Consider the following 19,915-nt stretch of genomic DNA (forward strand, 5'->3'; position numbering starts at 1 on the left):
ACAGCAACTAACACTCTGGGCTTTGAAAGGGTGACACTCTACCTACACGTCTCCTGTGAGTCACAAAAAGTAAACATTAATATAAAAGTTGCTGCTGAAACAAAAAAAATTACATGAGCAAAGATTTTTTTATGCGTAAATATGAGATTTTCTTTTTTTCTTTTTTTTTTATTATCAGCGCTGTTTTAATCACTTGTTGAATATCCCTTTACCCAAAGTGTGGATCTACTATAAAAGGGTTGCTCATCAGCTGCCTATGTGGTGATTAACTGGCGTGACAGTGCATATTTCCTGCCACAAATAAGGTGAACTTGATAGGAACTAACTATATTTTGGTTAATATCACAAAGTGACTACACTATAAGCTAATGTCTTGATCTTTTATCCCCGGTGTGAGATCCAACAGCCTTTAAATAGGTCAAAACTTCTGTACTTAAAATTAATACGAAACGCTTATTCTCTCTCCAGTTACTCTTCTGTAACTTCAAATTGGCTCATTAAAGAGAGACTCAATTCAAAATCTCCATCCAAAGTTTTTTAGTGTCCCTCATCCTGTGTAGGCATAAAATACGCCTGTTCGTTGCTTCCTCATTGACAGAGGCCTTACAATGGATTCCAACGGTTACATTTTCATGGTAGCAAAAAGCATCAAACTATCCACACAGGCTTGTCAACCAGCAATTTCTCCACTTTTATATCCATATGCTCACTGTGTCTCAAACAGTCGCACGGCCTCTGCTGGGAGTTTGAGCATCTAGGAAGCAGAATATTTAGTCATATTTAACATATTTTAACAGGAGGTGTGAATTTTTTGTGTTTGCTCTTTAAAGGTCAGCTTGAACAGGTCCAGCTGTCGGCTCCTTCAGTGGTTGTGAAGAACAAAGCAGTAAACCTCACCACAGTTTTACGCCCCAGCAGTGTGGGAACGGTCATTTATTACTGGTGGTTTGATAACAAAACAGACGTAAGCCTTAATTTCTTATTCTCTAATACGCTGCATATTTACTGAATGACATGATAGAGTCACAAGTCAAATGTGCATATCTCTCTCTCTGTGTCTTTGCCTTTTAGCCCGTCGTGACCCTGGAGGGAGCGATGTCCTTCACTTTCTCCACGGAGGGAAGTCACAGTGTCACTGTTCAGGCTTCGGTTGGCAATACTGTCCATCAGGACCAAATGACTGTGGCAGTTTACGGTGAACCATATATTCTCATTTTATTTTACTCATCGCACTTAATGAGCCTTTTTTAAAAAAATAATACAGTGAAAACTATGGACTCAATTTTGTAACTTTGAATTGAGGGTGAGTTCAAAATGTTTTGAAACTTGTGAAGCTTTTTGACAGAAACAAAAATTGTATTACGGGACCACTTACTTGGTGTTTCCAGGGCTTTCAGCTTTAGGCATTTTTGCCTTCATCTGCAGATGGAGTTTGTTCAGTTGTAACAGAGATGGTTTAGCTCCATATTTAGAGCATGTGATAACAGGTGGTTGCGTATGGGGGTGAGATTATAACCCCAGGTTCTAACCAAGGATAGACCAAACTCCAAATGCCGGTGAAGGCCATGAGATGTGGCCGAAAGCTCAAGTAAGTGGACCTTATAATAAGAACTTAGTTAAGCTGATATTTCCATGGGCAGGAATGAACCTTTAAGCTCAACTTTGAAGCCTTTTTTTTTTTTTTAAGATAGTTTTCATATGTTTATGTTTTGACAGTAGCTTCTAAAATCACACACACACCTAATAACTGAACTCTACATTATTTATTAAATCATCTTTCCTGAATGTATTTAAACATTTTTCTTTTTTCTTTTTAATTGTTAAAACTATTTTACTCTCACAGTTAAGGTACAGAATTGACTCTGTACAGGTGAACCCTACAACAAAAGTTAGCGGTTATTTGATAACTGAAGTGGATTCGGGATTGTGGAAAGGGACCCACCATAATGAGGTTAAAAAAGAAGAAGTACGTTTGCTGAATTTAATTTGTGACTATTTCAGATTATTTCCGGTCACATGTTTTGGCCTTTTCTTCTAATTTGGACGAGCTGAACCCGGGGGTGTCTGAGTGGAGAGAGGACATCTGCAGAGTGGTGAAGAGCTCCATGGTTCAGGTCAGTTTCTCAGCTGCTTGCTGGTATTATAAAGACTGTGAAATAATCAGGAACTACACTCCAGAAGAAGGCAACGAGCAGCTTTGCACCAGCTCGGAGAGAAAAAATAGTGAGCCGCTAAGATTTCCATCCTTGGTCAAGCTGCATTTGTAATGTATGTATGTGGCCTTGTGTCAAGTGTTGCACTCCGCGACTTGAAATGCCTTTAACCTCACTTGCCGTGTAATCAGATGTTAACCTCTACACGCTGACATAGCACATTACCCGAAATCATTATTACCAGTTCAATCTTCCAACTGAACTTGTCAACGCACTGAAGGGCAATAAACGCCCTGCTATGACAGTTGCCATTTGCTCTCTAAAGAAATGAACGCCGTCGCCTCGAGAGAACACCAAAACCTCAAGTAAAGTGAGCATAACTGTGGTTAAGTGCATCTGGTTTTCCCTCTCAGACGCTGCGGGGATGTCAAAAAACCAGCAGGTTATGTAAAAGACCTGGATACTGAGCTATATATATATATCCTACAGCCCTCAGTATGAAACATTCACTTTGACCTTCTGTCTTGTCAGATATTACTATGGTTTACACCAGGAAACTGACAGCAGACCTCTGGTTACGGCGTAAATGCACTAAAAGCCCTGGCCTTTACCAAAGACTGTCAAATTGTACTTGCATGTTTTAGTTGATCCGTGCATTATATCCTGACAGTGACTGGTACTTAGGCAAATGATATATGAAGCAGAAAGCCAACGGTATTTACTCATTAATACAGGCGACCCGCAAGAATCATATTTCAGGGCCATAGCATAGAATATCACCCCAAACAGTGTCAGTTAAAACCGTTTTTAATGAGGTTTTGTTGTTATTGTTAAAGGTCACAGGAATCAGTGAGGATCAGCTCCTGGTCACAGTGCTTCCAGGTTTACCAACCACAGCAGAGCTTTTCATTGTGCCTGAGAAGAGGTCAAGAGACAGAGACACGGATGAAAAGTGGGCGCACCTCGATCAGGTATGGTCTCATCAAATCATTTTAATGGCCCCTTGCAGATGCTCAATACAATAAGATTTTCTGCGATAATTAAAACCGCATAAAAGTAAGCCAAGGAAGTCGAGAGACTGTCACTAGAGAGAACATCCCTGGAGAACATGTTCTTTACTTTAGAGTGTTATACAACTCTATTGAGTTATGACTTTAAGCTCTGTTGTTGTATCAAAAAGGGAACATATTTTATGATGTTTGGACATTTCTCTCACCAGAAGGAGGCATCTTGTTTTGTTTTATATTTTCAAGTTAAATGAGTGGGTTGACACAAACAACAAAATACTTGTACACAAACAAAGCTTTTCAGTGACATTTGTATTAGGTTACATATTATACACACACATACAGTCAATTTTTTTCCCTTATTTCACATATTATATCGTAGACTTGAGATAAAGGTTAGTTTCTCCTAAGCGTTAATTTCATTGACAGTTGCATTCCTGTCGTCCTTTGTTTGGAGGGTTTGCCTGGAGCCATTTGACACCTTTCTTGCTAGTAGCCCTAAAATATATTCATTCTGTGCCATGAATTCATCCAGGACATCGGCCTTGTATAATGTAACAAAAGAGCAATGAATTTCTATTCCAAGTATTTTCAGCTCTTTAGAAATCTCTTAAAAAACAAATTAAACAAAAAGAAGTTAAAGAACAAATCAACAATGCCTCCAGCCTTTGTCTTGTCCGTGAGAACCTCTCTGAATAAATTTTGACTTTGGTAGTTATTGTCTGGCTTTCTCATATATTACTATTATTATTGTTATTCAATCATGCTCCATTATCTTTGATTATCTCTCCAATTTTTGATTGATGTAGACAGTCAAGTCGTTCATGGAGGTTTTTGTTCCATTGTATAATCATGATATTAGATGTTTGTTGTCTTTAATCTTACGTTCTTCAATGAATATACTGACTAAGCTAGCCCAATATCCTTGGCTTGTTTAGTTTCTTTACTAAAGTAGTCTCTGACCTGGAGATGTATGAAGATTTTTTTTTTTTTTCAAGGTTTCACTTGTTTGAGAGGTGTTAAAAAGAAAAGATTACATCTAAACTGCACTGCCTCTTTGTTTGTTCACAGTACTTACAGTATGTGTGCACAGTAATCAAAATACAGTGAGAAGATACTCATACTTGCACAGATTCCAAATCTCTTATCTCTAACTACTTGGAAAGTTGGTTACTAATGTTTTTGATTTTTATAATCCCTGTCCAATTTTTTCCCCTTAGTTCTAGATGCAAAATCTCTTATACAGGAGGCTGATTACTTTCTAGTTCTTTTATGAAGCATTTTACATTTCACATACATTTGAATTGTTTTTCCTACCTTCCAGGAAGCCGCTGGTTTCCAAAATCCACTTGTAATCTTAAAGCTTGTTTGGGTGAGGCAATACATTACAATGAGCATCATGTCCACACTTATTTTTGTCAAAGTTACATTATAGTTGCATGGTAACACAGTTTTAAGTGCTGCTTGATTTGGAAAGTCTGTACTCCATTGCCACATAACAATAAGGTTAAAGTTTGACATTAATATATGCAGACATGATGCTCAATGTGATGGATTACCTAAGTCAGCCAAGTTAAAAGTCTCTGCAAATGTATTTTCATACTGCAGTGAAATGAATGGAGACCACTGGTTGCATGGTAGGTATTTTAGGTCATTTCTCGGAAAAGTTCAGCAGTAATGAAGACTGTTCATTTTTGTAGTAACTGATGTAAAAACTCTGGGGCAGTCCATTAAGTGAAAATACAGAGAACAAGAGGCATATGTTACAGCTCCTGTTATTATCATACAGGCACATAGGACCTCATCTAATGTAGCTCCAAGAGACTCCCTTCTCATTTAGTTTCCAGATTCTAGAGTAAACCCCTTCCATTCCCTGTGGAGTCGTTCAATCAAAGAACCGGTGCTCAACTCGACTATATTCGTGAAATTCATGATGGTTTAATCATGCAATACAAACTTCAGTTGTTAATTAAGGATTGTTTTTCTTTGCCAAAAAGCCAACCAAAAAAACTTGTTTTACCCCTGATTACACCTCTTGTTTCACAGAAGCTCAACCTTTTCTGAAAAGAGATTATGTATTTTTATTGTGCTAAATGGTTTAATGTTCCCTCTGTATTTCATTGCCTCTGAAAGAGTAATGCATAATGCCAACACTAGAGGGCAATGTCCTCCCAGGTAAAAGCACTGAAACAGCATCCATCAGAGCACTGAAACAATACTCAGAAGGCATCTCAGTACATGCCACTTTTTAGAAGTTTAAGCACATTCATTAACCCTCAGATGATAATAATAAAACCATAATAATTTCAATGTTATTGATTTCTTACAGTAAAATAAGATTCTGGATCTTTAAAATTGATCTCTTATCATGTTATAGAAAGCTGTTTAATATGTAAACAAAACAATTACACAGAGCTGTTTTTAAAGCAAGAGCTAGACAAGCTCATTAATTCATCATAACGGATAGGTCCTCAGTGTATCACAAGAAAACATAATTTTGCTGGCTCACAGTCAGTCTTGAACTAAGTTAATAGGTATTTAATTACATTGATGCATCATTTAATTGGTGCCATCGAGAAAGGAGACACACTAGGGTAGGCGGCCTGGATTGGGAATTAAAGAGATGTATTTATCTAAAGCCTGTCTGATTACCTGGCAGAACCTCACAGACAATAGGGTAATCAATCATCAGTTCACTGTTCCCATCTCCAGTGAGTGACTTGCAATGTGGATGTATTGGGTGAGTGTGTGCCCACACATACACACGTGAATGCGGGGAGTGTATGTGTGGAGCAGCTTATTAAAATGTGTAATAGATTTACTGACCCTGATATGCCACTAGAACAAAAAGTAATTATTCATACCGTGTAGAGCAGTCTAATTTTAACCAGTGGAAAGATTTTTGGAAAGAGCGAGATGGAATTAGTGAGGCATGGCTAAGGACGCAAATGGGCTCCAGGAAGGCATTTTGGTCTCTTGTTAAATGACTGCTTCATCTAGGTGTGAAACAGGGGAACTTGAGGCACTTCAGGGAGAAAAATTAAAACAGCAATTTTATGATATTAGAGCATACTTTGATTTCCAATAGCTTTGCTTCACTGGACTTTTACATCGGTTACTCACGACTTGGAAATAGGTATACCAGAGAAATACTTTCTTCTGATAGAAATAGCAAGAGATTAATTTTTTTTTAAATGTCACTTCCACAACATAAGCAGAGTGCCCTTTTACCTGATAGGGTTTCCATGGCTATTAAAAGCCTGCTGGTTTTCAGTGCAGCAAGTTTGGTTTTCCCTGTGTAATATCAACATTTGCTCCTCTTTAGAAGGAAGCAAAAATTCAGATTCATAGTTCGGGCTGTTGGATAAAATGACTGCGGTTGAAATATTGATGACTGTAGAATATTGCTGTGCAGCCGCCGCTAACAGTCCTCTCTGCTCTGTCACTCCTCCTCATAGCATTCTCAGGTTCTGTTAAGTGCTCTGAACCAAGACCTCATCCAGTTCACACTCAAACCGGGGGTGCAGGTGAACGTATATGCCACACGGCTGTCTCCGGGTAAGTCTGCTGCATCTGCTGCTACAAATGGTAGTCAAACCCATTTTTGGGAAAGAGGTGCATTTCAGGTGGTTCTTGTCTCCTATTTGACTTTGTGCAATTCTTCAAGTTTGGAGGTGAGGATGAATAATAGGTCTACAAGCAAACAAACTAGTCTTAATTCATGTTTTAATACATGTACCCAGGACTCCCTGGAAAGTAGTGTTGATAGTGAGTGGATTAACCTGGTGAAATAAAGTAAACTAAACCATAAAGAAAACGAGAAAAGTGCTTGTTGGACATTAGCTCTCTTGGTCATGATTCTCAAATATTGTCAACAGAACAGTGGTCATTCTCCATTGTTATATCATAGGATTATTGTATAATTTATATTCATATAAGATGGAAATATGCATTTGTCCTCATCCGGCCTGCATGTACACTCATTTTCTCTTTCATTCTTTCTCCCTCAAAGCTCCTCTTGTGGACAGCAGTGACAGTGGCCACAGTGGCACTGCAGTCATCATGCTCGTTTCAGTCGTACTGATGGGCTTGGCTGTCTTTGTAATATATAAATTTAAAAGGTACAGTATACTGGATATAATATTTGTAACCACACATAGAGCACAGTCAAAGGTAAAAATGTGTGAAAATGAATCCTCAGATTTTTAGCCTCACATCACTGCAAATACCTACAATACGGTAGATGTTATTGTTGTTTTATTTGTGTGTTTCTGTGAGTGCTTGTATAACGGCCCTATTTAGAGTTGGCCCCATTACCTACAAGCAAGCACCTCACTGCTTGAACTCCTAAAACTTTCCAGAAGTATTCAGACGCCATATATCTCCAAGTTGTGGACATCCATGGCACAATAATAGCTTGAGGAATAAGACAATTCCCCTCTGTCTCAATCTGCGGAATATTACAGGGAATGGCAGTCTAATCAATTCTCCCATAGTGCTGAATGGGTGTCAGAGTCCTGCAGTTATCAATATTCATCTGTCTGACAATGTGAGGGTTGACCTTTTGGAAATGCTAAACACAGCCATTCAAGGTGAGGCATACTCTGCAGAACGGCAGGAAAGGTTGAGGAGATAAGTCCTTAGACAACATATATTATACAGTGAGGGACATACAGTAAATAGCATCCTCTGCTGCAGGTAATCCCATGCCAGTCACGGGGGGAATGGTTTACTTCCTTAATAGTTTGTAGAATTTTACTCATTATAAAGTAAATCATTACGTACTTTAACTTTCAGGATTATAATTACTACATTAAGAAATCAACTTTGGGTTTCCAAAGCTGCCTCATGTCACAGCACCAGCTGCGGCACAAAATCGCAAGGGGATAATCTGAAATTAGGAATGCAAGATGTGATTTTTAAGCAGAATTGGGGGTGCATCTGAGGGGATGAAAAATTGATTGAAAACTGAGGTGAACAATATGAAAATGAGAGAGCAATGCCCAGTGGAGTGCAAAAAGTGTCCTAGTTTCCAGCTTTCAAGCAATCCTCTCCCATCCTTAACAGTTAAAAATAGTGTGTGACACATGCTCACTGGAAGCATTAATGAACCAGACCTAATGGCAGGTTTTCTGTTAACTTGCCCTTTTTTTTTTTCTTTTTCTTTTTTTTAATCTTTTTTTTTTTTTTCCTCCGCATGACCTGCAGGAAGATCCCGGGCATCAACACATACACAGCAGAGCAACCTGACAAAGAACAAGAGGTCATTCCGACAGTGACCTCCATAGCCGTCCCAAACCCTGAGGGGGACAAGCTGACCTCACTGGATCATGTGGATGTACAGCTGGACTCAAAAAGTAGAGGTAATAATGTGTCTATTTCTTCCTTAAGGCTACAGTAATGCCTCAAAAATACACAGGAGTTATTCAGATTGTTATTTCCAGACTCTTGTGCTGGACCACAAAGGTCTGTTGTTTGAATATTGTTATATTCTATCACTCTGTCTGTGGAATTAGACCTGTAAAACAGGTCTGGTAATCACCACCTGCATTACTATTTGCCGAGGTTTTCAAATATCAAGCTCTGATTTCTGCTGCCACACCAACACAATGGAGTTGGATGGAATTTCATTAGTTATGCTGCCAGACTTGTGGAAAAAAAAAAATAATAATAATACAAATTTGAAAATTCAATACCAAAATGTCTTTCCTGGAACAGCTTCCTTATTACTCTGGATAATCCTCAGAACACAATATGGACAATTTTTATTGGAACAACCTCTGAGTAGAAAGTAGTTCCTATAAAAACTGTTCACAGCAATGCCAGTGAAGAGTAGAGCTGTAAAGGTATGGCCCTGTGAATCTTCACTCTATCTTCCATACACTTAAATGGAAGTTTGCCTGAAAAATTCAAATTCTTTTCCTGTTTTGTTGCAACCTCCTGGGCAGCTCCGGTGGACTCTTGGGTTGGAGTTTGCCTTAGGGATGCAATGTGTGTGTGTATAAATGTAGTCATCATTTTTTTCAACTAAACTCATTTGCCAGTTTATTAGGCACACCTAGCTAAACTTAATTCAGTCTAACAAGCAAACAGACTACGTTATATTTTGCATGACGAGGAAATAAAACTAACTAGAAATGTGCCATCAACTCATTTAGCACAATACCACACTACCAGACTACAAACTGCGGCATCACTATTATAAACCACTTACAGATGGTGATGGCTCTGCTCATATTTGCTCATTATACACCAAAATGGTGACATTCACATCCATTTTGGGGCTGAGTGTGGAGCAGTTTGATTGAACAGAAGGCAAATGTGACCGTACCTTAAGCAGGACATTGTTACTGGAAAGACATCTGGCTGATGATTTTTTTATTTTTTATTTTTTTTTTTTTTTTAGATCTAATGCTTTAATGCTCTGATCACCACAAACAACACTTACTTAATCTCATTTGTGTTTGAATTGTAAAAATTGTGTAAAAAAACCCCCGAAACTTTCTGCATTATCATATACCATAAGGGCTAAGTGAGAAAATATGTATTTTGTAAATTGTGTGAACTGACCCTTTAGTAAAGCGAAGAACCTTGTGGCAGAAATTGGGACAGTACATTAAAAAACTGCGTTGGCAAAGAGGAACAGAGGTCATAGATTGACACTCAACGATGGGCAGAGACACCTGATATTCACTTATTGATAAGTGCTGATGCTGCTCTTCCTCCCCTTGTTTCACCATATCAGCTGCCAAGATAAAGTTATTATGTGCTGTATATTTATGTATTTGCCAGCCTGAGTTTGACATAGCGAGGTATTATTATTCACAGGTAAGAGAAGCACAATCAAGTGCGAGCTAAAGTGATGAAATGTCGAGGTGAATTATATGACCCAGTAAAATAATTAGTGTATCAGGAAAGTAGCGGAGTGGTGAAAGCATTTTCATCAAGAAATATCTATGAGGTTCCAGCTGATTTACCTCTACCCGTAGCTAAACAATCGACCCGTCCAAGATAAATGTGTTTGCCTGCAAAAATGCATCCGCATGCAAATAGCTACATAAAATTCCTCAACTGTCTTCTTCCTTTCTTCTCCCTTGCCAGGCTACCTGCCATCTCGCACAGACATCAAGCTCTCTGATGAAGCGCCCCATGTGTTTTAATGTTGAGAGTCTATGACCGACTCAAAAGCAATACATCTTCTTTGGCAGTTACTTCCAGAAAGCTATGAAACCACGGTCACAATGAATGGTCTCGAGTGTTTTGCTACCCATGCATGGATGGACCTTGTCACACTGTGCTGCCTAATCCCTCTGAGGAGACTGTACAGATTTATACTTGCGTCTTGATAGGGACTCTTTTTGACTGAAAATACTTGTATTTTTGCAAGGACATTGATCTTTTTATGTAAATAATGTATATCCATAATGGAAGAAGTAAAAGTTATTTGTCTCAGCTGGTTACAGCTGCGTCTGCTCAAATATGAAAATATCAAACAGCAGAACAGAAGTGATGTGTATTAATATCTCAAAATATGCTTCCATTTCTGTTCTTTGGGCTTGTGTTCGTGAAGTTTTCTATGTCTAACTATGTGAAAATAGCTTATCTGAGTAGGACAGGGAGGGAAGCAGATTCATTAAGCTCTGTACAATCAGTAAATCTTATCACGAGATTTGTCATCAAATGAAAGCTTGCAATATCCAGGAGATTGAGGGCTTCTAGTCCCAGATCTGTGTATTCCCTCGAGTCTCTCTCTTTGCCGCTCAAGATGTTATATATGTCATAACAAAAGTAGGAAAAGAAGATTAAAGTGGATATACTGGCTAGGTATATACAGTAGATGAGAAACTGAGCAATCCCTCTTGTTTAGGAGACTTAAATAAGTCATTTTAGTGACACTGGGATAAATACTAGCATCATTATTGTTAAACCTACATAAAAACAGGTGAAACACAAATGTTGTAATCTAAATCATGCATATAGATTATTCATGTTGCAGCAATCTTATCTTTGATTGTTTTACATTCAGTTTGACTGTTAAACAGTGTTATGACTTTTAAACTTGTGCTTCATATTTATTTATTGCCAGGAGCATTTCTTGTACATTCTGGTTTCTTGAAGAGCAAAATGTAAATTTTCGGAATAATTCCTACGTTAAGCTGCAGTACAGCAGCTGACACTTAGTGTAATGCAGGAAAAATTGCCACAGTTTCACATTTGTTTTGATTAGTTATTAGTTCAAGGTTTATTTGCTACTAGATTTACAAACACACATTTAAAAGACTCCTTGACATAGTTGCCAAATATTTCAGATGTTTTTGTTGTTTTTCTTTGAACTGATCTCACTGTGAAGGTTGCGGTGTCCTCTTAAAGGTAAAGTTCAACACTGAAACTGCACCAGGTTGGAATGGAAATGTGATTTTTTTTAAAATTTAATTTAATTTTTTTTAAGGTTGTGTTGAAAATACGTTTTATTTATTCTTGATTGTTCATATTAACCTCTACGATACCACCATCTCCAAATGGCATTTCCTCCGTTTCCAGTAAAGCAGAGGAACCTGCAGTCTGTTCTGAGTTTGCCCCCAAGGACTCAGCGGACAAAAGGCTGAAGATTTGTTCATCTCCTTCGCTGCGAGGGACTCGGAGAGAAGACGTATCTCCTGTCAACAAGGCTCAGCCTACGCACAGAGCTGTGGTCAGCTGCTGTCTCTTTGGGATAAGTACTGAAGTTCTTCTTCATCAAACTTTTCTTTTTAAGTATTGTCAGCATCATCTGTCAGTAAGACAAACTGACTAGAGGCTTCTCCATACTTCTTCCCTCCAATCCTCCGATTGAGCCTGAAGCATAAATAAACTTGTAATCATCATAAGACAAACTGCCTCTCCACACCGATCATCAGAAGAGTTTTATTTTGTGCTTGATATTTATTTAACAACATTTTTGTTGTCCCACTAATCAGCCTGTGAATATGATTGTGAGCATATTTGCATGTTTTTTTTTCCTCTGTCAAGATACTTATATGTCTTAATTAGGAGAAAATGAAATGTTAGCAATGTGAACTGCAGTATTTTGCTTTTTCTCAAGAGGCGATGCAACTCATTCGTTACAAGTGACGTGATTATTCAGTGGGTTGTTACTGTGTTTTTCATCTGATCTTGCAGAACTAACCATGGTTGCGGAATAAAGCAGAAACACAACATTAATGCTGTGTGCCTGGTTGTTAAACTCATTTCAAAAAGCATAAAACAGCTTATTTTTGCTGTCTTTGATCTGTTAAAATTCATGCAGTCGACTGCAGCTTTTAGTTGCTTTTCACCTTTGATTTGGTCAATCAACAGACATCATGAAGCCTTAAACTATGACTCCACCTCAGCTGACTGAGAGTCTATCACAAATCGGAAGTTTCTCACGATGCCGAATTTTGTGCTTTTTCTGCTTTGTCTCTAACAAGCGTTGCTTAGCATGCCCAAAGTTTCAGTATAGCCACTTGCATGATATGATGGGGCCAAGCAGGAGGACAGCAAGTGTCCTCACACCAAGCACCAAGTAGCCTGGTGTGATTCTAATGGGCTAGTTCCCTGGCTCTCCCACTGTGCTACAAATTAATTCTCTCCTCCAGGAAATCCACAGACAAATACACACACACACACACACACACACACACACACGCACAAAATCAAGGAAGATTTTCGCAGACTGGGTAGCACCTTGAATGAAAAATGTGCCACAACAACAACCCACAGCAATATTGTGTTAGCCACAGTGTGAAATTGATGAGCATGTTTCCTCCTCCTACATTACAGTGTCTGGCTGCTGCGAATCATTAGTGATTGTCACCGTTCAATTTGATTGTGTGCCGCTGAACATCCCAGGGCAGTTAGAGAAAGGCCTTGGTGTTAATTCAGACTGAGAGCAGGAGCAAGAATAAGACACTCGGGGCGCTGTTTGCTGTGTAAGTGATGAAGATTGGTGTGAGATATGAAGCTGCTGAAGTGGCGAACACAATACAAAACAGAGCAGCAAGGGCCTTGCTGCTCTGTTGTGTGTGTGAAGACTTAGTTCAGCCAATCAACCACACAGTTCTGTCCTCCAGCGTCAGTGTCTCTTTGCCTTTTGAATGTGCAATACTTTTTTCTACATCTCAGGACGGAGAAGGAGCAGCACTAATGCCAGCAAATCTTTACCAAAGAATCTGCTTCTCATCACTTGACTAAAGCCTCATTAATCGTTCCCATTAAATAGAAACCATCTGTAAATGGCAACTTGAGTGATAGAGCGATGGGGGTAAAATTAAGTTCAGTCTAAGTGTCAGATGGGAATCTTCACATGGGTGTTGTCACACTTCTGCCAATTAAAGCCGGCCTCACAGCCTCTTTGGGATCATTAAAAGTTGTATGCGGAGACTGATAGACGGTCGGCTACAAGGCACCTGTGTTTCAGATAAGACTGGCATATGTTGCATAAACAAAGCTTCATGAGCCCATTTGTTTTCAGGTTTATGATCGTGATAGCACGGTCATCTTTCCTTCACTGACAGCCAAAAAGTCTGTCTTGGCATCCCTTTGCTAGGAAAAAAAAAAAAAAAAAAAGAGTGTAAACCTGTTAAAATCTTACATATTCCTTCACAGTGTGTACTGTAGGTGCATGCAATAGAAAAACGTAATTCCATATAAAAATACATTTATTTTGAACAATTTCAAAATGGCAATTTGTTCACAGTAAGAAATATGATTCAAACAGGACAATTTTTTTTTTAATCAGACAAAAAGGATCAATATAAGATCATGCACAACTTTTGTGCGATTGCACAACTACACTATTAGACAGGATGTTTAATAATTAGTTTAATGTGTCAAGTACCATGAGTTTGTGTGTGTGTGTGTGTCTGTTTGTATATATATATATATATATATATATATATATATATATATATATATACATAATATACATACAGACACAAACACACACACACACACACACACACACACACATAATACTTGCTCACGCTAATATAGTCTTAAGTCTTATCACAAATAATTAGGGCATGCTACTGTAGAAAAAAAAAAAAAAAAAAGAGGACATACAGCTTGTTGTGAGACTGAAGGTCATGGAAACATACTGCTGCCTGTTCAGTGGGTTGACTTTACAATAAAGTAAGATGAAGCTACCGTATAAATTTACATTCCATCTTATTCTATGTACAAGTTGTTGGCATTTCCACTTGTAAGGCCAGAATTTCATGTCCATATACAGTATCACGGTTTTGTTGTGTGCCATCATCTGAGAGACCGTCGTTGAAAGCACCATGTTATCTTACAGAGCAAAACCAGCTACACATTTCTTTCTTAGAAGCATTCACAACATTTTTATATATATTCGCGATATTTACATCTCAAAGACCTCTAGTTATAGGGCGGTAAATGTTAATGTTTATCCAGAGCATAAAGTGTCATAATGAGATGACAACTAAACCTAAAATGGCCTATTAATTATATTTCTGTCGTATGTAGGTAGCGCAACCTGCTCTGCCTTCACTAACAACTCTATAATGAGTTCGAGTTTTATTATTCATTTGGGACGTAAAGAAAAGAGGCAAAATTCTGGAAAAAAAAAAGAAAACAACATAAAAAGGTAACACTTGACAAATTTTATGGCCTGTTGGTTCAGTTTGTGTGACAGAGGGAAACATTATCAACAAGTACTGTGAGATTTCAGAAACATTTTTATTACCTTGAATTAGTTTATCGATTTAAGCCCTGGATGATATGATATGCCTTGAAGGCCTAAATAGCCGTAAATTGGCTCATGAAATTTAAATTCAATGCTGCATTTAAAATTTATCCAGTAAAACCTATGCATTCTTTCTCTTGCACTAACTTTTTCCCATTTACATTACATCAGGCTGTCTCTTACAGTAGCCCACTGTCAAAGCTTTTGACATATTTTATGTTAGTGACTCAGTCTGTGCCTCCTATTCATATATTATCCTAATAAAGACCCATATGGACGTCACAGGGAGTAAAAAAAATTGGCAGTATCATCTGAGTATTCGTAATATACCCAAATAATTAATGTCACATCCACGTCGTTGGTGAAAAACACGGATTCCTGATGCAAATTGGACATTTTTGTGCCGGGTACTGTAGTTATCAGCCAATTTCAGCAATTCACCGCCCTCGAACTAGAGGCCCCGCAGTCTGGCTCGGTATATTGATCTTCATCAACTTTTGTAAACTACATACGTACTCTATCCGTGGGAGTTAAAAACATGACTTTGAACAATAGCAGCTATCAGCGTGAAATCAATAAATAAATAAATAAATACAAACAATGCCAACAAAGCAAACAATTTCAGCACAATTGTAACACAGCAATCTGTACTTACTCAGTGACAGAGCGCATGTCTTAGACATTAGTACAGTTTGGAAATTCCCTTGTGACAATTCTCTCCATATTTCTTCCAATTCCTCCTGGAAACATGCAAACAAATAATAAAAGCAAACTGAATACAGGGACAGTCAACTGCTTTGACTTCACATGCACAACATAAGTTGCCAGTATCTGTGATATTTTGGCTTTATCTACATGACACTGATGTTGGGGTTAAGTAATAGCTGCCTATAAACATCAATCAAACAACTCAAAGTTCAATCTAGATGTCTCTAATCTTTTTATTCGAAGATGAAATGTTTGGTACAAACTTTTACACTTAATTATAAATTCATGTTCCAGGCATGTTGTCTGAAAAGCCCCCTGTTGTCTCAACAAAGGAACATGGCCCATCCGAGCAGGGCTGAGCTGGTGATGGAGGACTGATAAGATGGGATCGCTGTGACAAGTGGGGTCGTTCAGATTGTGATCGGCTTTTTTCCCCCAAAGGTGGCACTTTTATCTCGCTACTGTGTAAGTACTTTAAAATCAGTGATTCGTATAAAGCTGCATGAAGCTAATTTCATGTTCACCCATATAACTAATAACCTGGCAGTAAATTCATCAAGGTAAAGATCCGGCTGTCGGTTCAGATTTGCTCAAGAAAATATGATTCATGAGATTTAAATTGCTTTTATATGGAGCACATTTGAAGAGTAAAATCTATGTTGTCTGTATCAAAATCACAAATTGAAAAGGGGAAAAGTAAAGTTTAAAATTAAGAATAAAGGCTCTTTATCAAATTTCTTACTACTTAAAATGCTCTTAAATTTAAAATTTGGCTCAAAGTAGATCTTTTTCTGGCTGCACATGGGAGAGACTCATGCTTTGGACTGTCTGTACAAAATAATTTCTCTGCCATTCTTCGTCTGTCAGCAGCAGAATTTCTTTCCCGTTCCAGTTTGGCTTCAGCCGAGTTCCTGTTATTTCAGCCCAATCTATATATTAATAATTATATTAGGTTGTGTTAATTTCATATGTTAATTGCCACTTGATATATTAAACCGGCAAAAACAGATTTTTGGCCACTTGAAGGCAGTGAAAAGGTGTTGTGAACACGCAACACTGACAAATCATCGTCTTTTAAGTTGATAAGTTGAACTTGTTAACAAACAACTCCTTATTCACACATCCAGGGGGTTTTCTTTCCATTTCAGTAACATTCATTTATTTAGAGTTATGTTTCTGGACACCTGATGAATTTAAGTCTAATATCCACTTTTTTAACCCGAGGGAAATATCTGGCTGTTTAGCTCCTAAATGCTCCAGTATGTTCACCAGCTAAACGCTCGCTGTGTCTGTCTGCTGTTTGGTGTTGAGCAGGTAGTGTACAGTGGGTTGTCGGCGCTTTTTACGCTGAACACAGCTGCCTGCTGCGGCCGAAAACGACACTGTGAGAGCAGTGACAGCGCTGAAACCCACTCGAAAAAGCGCCATAAGGCAGAGGGGAGCAGCTTCAGGTGATAATTATCTGTGGGTTCATCACTACAAGCAACACATTTCAAAGCCACATCGTCATTTGGATACATTGCTTTTATAAAAATATTAACTACAAATGTTTTTTGCAGAATAACTATCACTGAATAATATTGAGGAATTTGTAGAGGGATAAACAATGGAGCTACGTCTCTTGATTGGCTGTTAATACATGTGATTAATTGTGTGATCATTTAAGAGCTGCTCTTTAAGGGTTATACTCTAAAGTAAGTAGAAGTAACTCGGCTGATTATTGAGCTTTATTTCTCACTGATATTTTTAAGTCCAACGTTGGCTCTTTAGATCTTTCTGAAGTGTAATTCTTAGAGGTTTGAAAAATTCCAAAAAGTTTACTTGTTCCTCACAGCGCCTGATAGTGTGGAGAGAGACTAAGTCATGCTAATCAGAGAGCTGTGGTTATAGACATAAGCCAAGGTTTTCTTTCATAGCATTCATTTTGCATCTCCCATATTGACAAATGCAGACTTTATTTCCGAGGTAAAGCTGTTCTGATGACCTCCTGCCTGGTCCAATGTGTCATACAGAAGAATCCTGAATCTCCTCTACAGCTTAATTCATTCTCATTTCAACTGAACTGCAAATGTCTACCTATAATGAAACATGAGCCCGTGTGAGCTCTCATTTTAATCATTCAGAACCAACTGGTATTAACATAAATCAAATTAAGATCCTAAACCAAACTTACATTACTTACAATTTTCATTTTAATCTGTTAAATCATGCTTTAAATGTTCAAATCTCCATTTGAACCATTATGAATTTTGACTGGGATTTTACTTCATAGCATGAAGCTGCACTGTGACAACTATCAATGACTAGCAAATTCGTCCTCTTTTTAGAGCTTGTAAAGCCATTTTGAATAAAATGAGAACACATAAAATCACTGAACCCAGACATTAATTAAATTAAAACTGGTTAATGTTTTTTTCCTCTGGTAGGGGGCATGTTTCCCACTGGCTGCAGCAAGACCTACCTTGCAGGCAATGGAAAACTCAATACTTCATAGAATATATTTCAGATGAATATTGTGTTGAGACAGGGTATATTTTAAATGCAGCTACATCTAGACGACAGAGTGTCCCCAATGCAGTAATGAGAAATAACCGCAGATAAACCTATGACTGCAATATCCAAAATAGATGAATAATTACCATTAATCCTGCAGTGAGTGGACAGTGACCTGTACTAGAGAGCTCATTTGAAAGCAGATGATAGCTTTAGATCTTACTGTACACTTGTAAAGTGGATTGAAGCCTTGTGGGAACATTTGTATCCCAGCCAAAATCAGACTGTATTAGAATCAAACCGAGCTTTAGAGTATTAATCAAAACTTTAAACAGCAGGTTGCAAATTCATATAATCTAGCCAGCCCCAAATGAAAGGTCCCATGCTGCTCTGCCCTTTTGTAAATAAACACTTTTGAAAGCAACCAAACAGGACTGAATTTTTTTCAGATTAGCAAGGACTTAGAAGGGTAAAAAAAAAAAAAAGAACAGCTGAGAAATGAGGAATAGCCAAAGTGCTGAGTGACCAGAAAAAGGGCCTGCAGCCCACATGTCAGTGTCAGGAGCACTGCAATGCTACTTTAGTCAAATAATCCACACCGTCTGCAGGGGCTGAATAGTTCTCATCTACACAGTGGATGTCAGGCACAGCAATCAAAAAAGTAAACTTGCCATCGAGACATCTGGTAACTGAGCAGATGTTTCAGTTTTACGTGTGGTGTGCGATTTGCAAAAATGTCACACGCTGCATTGGTAAAGACATTCCAGCGCGTGCCAGATTTCAATGTATGGTAGCCTCGCTCATAGGAGAGCCTTTCTATCATTTAAAGAAGACTGAAAGAAAATTGTGTTTTTGTGTCTACACCAAATAACAAATAAACTGTATTCAAAACAGATGCTCAGTGATGTGTTTTTAGGGCAATAAAATGTTAATCAGCATCAGTCTCCTAGAGCGACAGTCATCTCTTTAATCCTGTATTAATGTGTCTGAGTAGTGCACAGATATAAATATTCTGTATTTAATTTAGTCCTTTGCATCAGAGCTGTCATATAGTTTTTGACTGAATTTTCTACATCCTAAAATACATTGACCTAAATACTGTACACAAGTGCATGTACTTTACTTGAGTATGTTACTTAAGTAGCTTTATACTACTTTACTACTAGTGCACAATACTTCTTACTCCACTACATTTATTTGGTACCTGCGGTTATTTTGCGGATGAAGATTTTAAAGACCTATAATGAGCATATAAAACACAATGCATTGATATACAGTCAACAGTTAAAAAAAAAAAAAAAAAAAAAGTAAAATTAGCTCTGCAGTAAAATGGATTCAAAATTAAAATGCTGCTTACATGTTACTGTATCAATAATAATCTAAGAGTATAATATGGTATCATGTCTGATGTAGCAATGAAAGAGCCCATTTTGGCTGAACAGTGAGTACTTTACTTTTCTACTTCTGCACTTTGTTTTACATGTAACAGATCATTTTTAAATTGTGGTATTGCTACTTTAACAAGATCTTAATACTTCTTCCACCATTGCTTAAAATACTGTAGTAGTAGTAGTAGTAGTAGTGGTAGTAAATGTGCAGCTGATGTACCTCTGCTCCTGGCCTCCAGATCCTTTGCCATGAGTTCTTTTGGAGAGGGAAACTCACTGAGCTTCACCTTGGACATGTTGTTGCTCTGACCGACTGTGCTGATCACTTCCGGTTCTTTCTCATGACTGTCCTCAGTCTGAACATGGATCCAAGGGATTTTCCTAAGCACAAGGAGGTAGCAGAGCAACGATGTGAGGTTTTTTACCAACAGTGAATGT

General features: G+C 38.0%; 2 protein-coding genes across 6 annotated transcripts in view; one reads left to right on the forward strand and one right to left on the reverse strand.

The window, feature by feature from the left end:
* Positions 1 to 12,241, forward strand: part of LOC120796799 (VPS10 domain-containing receptor SorCS1-like) — a 69,763-nt gene extending 57,522 nt beyond the window's left edge. For 4 of the 5 annotated variants that reach the window (XM_040139876.1, XM_040139872.1, XM_040139875.1 and 1 more), the window contains 9 exons: positions 1 to 55; positions 831 to 964; positions 1,072 to 1,195; positions 2,002 to 2,114; positions 2,990 to 3,124; positions 6,619 to 6,718; positions 7,173 to 7,281; positions 8,369 to 8,523; positions 11,702 to 12,241. The exon at positions 1 to 55 is cut by the window's left edge and continues 132 nt beyond it. In XM_040139876.1, coding sequence (XP_039995810.1) covers positions 1 to 55; positions 831 to 964; positions 1,072 to 1,195; positions 2,002 to 2,114; positions 2,990 to 3,124; positions 6,619 to 6,718; positions 7,173 to 7,281; positions 8,369 to 8,523; positions 11,702 to 11,766 — 990 coding nt within the window. In that variant the 3' untranslated portion in view covers positions 11,767 to 12,241. Of the gene's footprint in view, positions 56 to 830; positions 965 to 1,071; positions 1,196 to 2,001; positions 2,115 to 2,989; positions 3,125 to 6,618; positions 6,719 to 7,172; positions 7,282 to 8,368; positions 8,524 to 10,261 lie in introns of all 5 variants that reach the window. The other variant, XM_040139873.1, reaches the window with a different exon arrangement.
* A 1,984-nt stretch (positions 12,242 to 14,225) lies between these two features.
* sorcs3b (sortilin related VPS10 domain containing receptor 3b) overlaps positions 14,226 to 19,915 on the reverse strand; it is a 41,561-nt gene continuing 35,871 nt past the window's right edge. The window contains exons 26-27 of the mRNA XM_040140011.1: positions 19,698 to 19,858; positions 14,226 to 15,628 (exon numbers count right to left, since the gene is read on the reverse strand). Coding sequence (XP_039995945.1) covers positions 15,564 to 15,628; positions 19,698 to 19,858 — 226 coding nt within the window. The 3' untranslated portion in view covers positions 14,226 to 15,563. The remainder of the gene's footprint in view (positions 15,629 to 19,697; positions 19,859 to 19,915) is intronic.

Source organism: Xiphias gladius, chromosome 11, assembly GCF_016859285.1.
Source record: "Xiphias gladius isolate SHS-SW01 ecotype Sanya breed wild chromosome 11, ASM1685928v1, whole genome shotgun sequence".
Taxonomy (NCBI): domain Eukaryota; kingdom Metazoa; phylum Chordata; class Actinopteri; order Istiophoriformes; family Xiphiidae; genus Xiphias; species Xiphias gladius.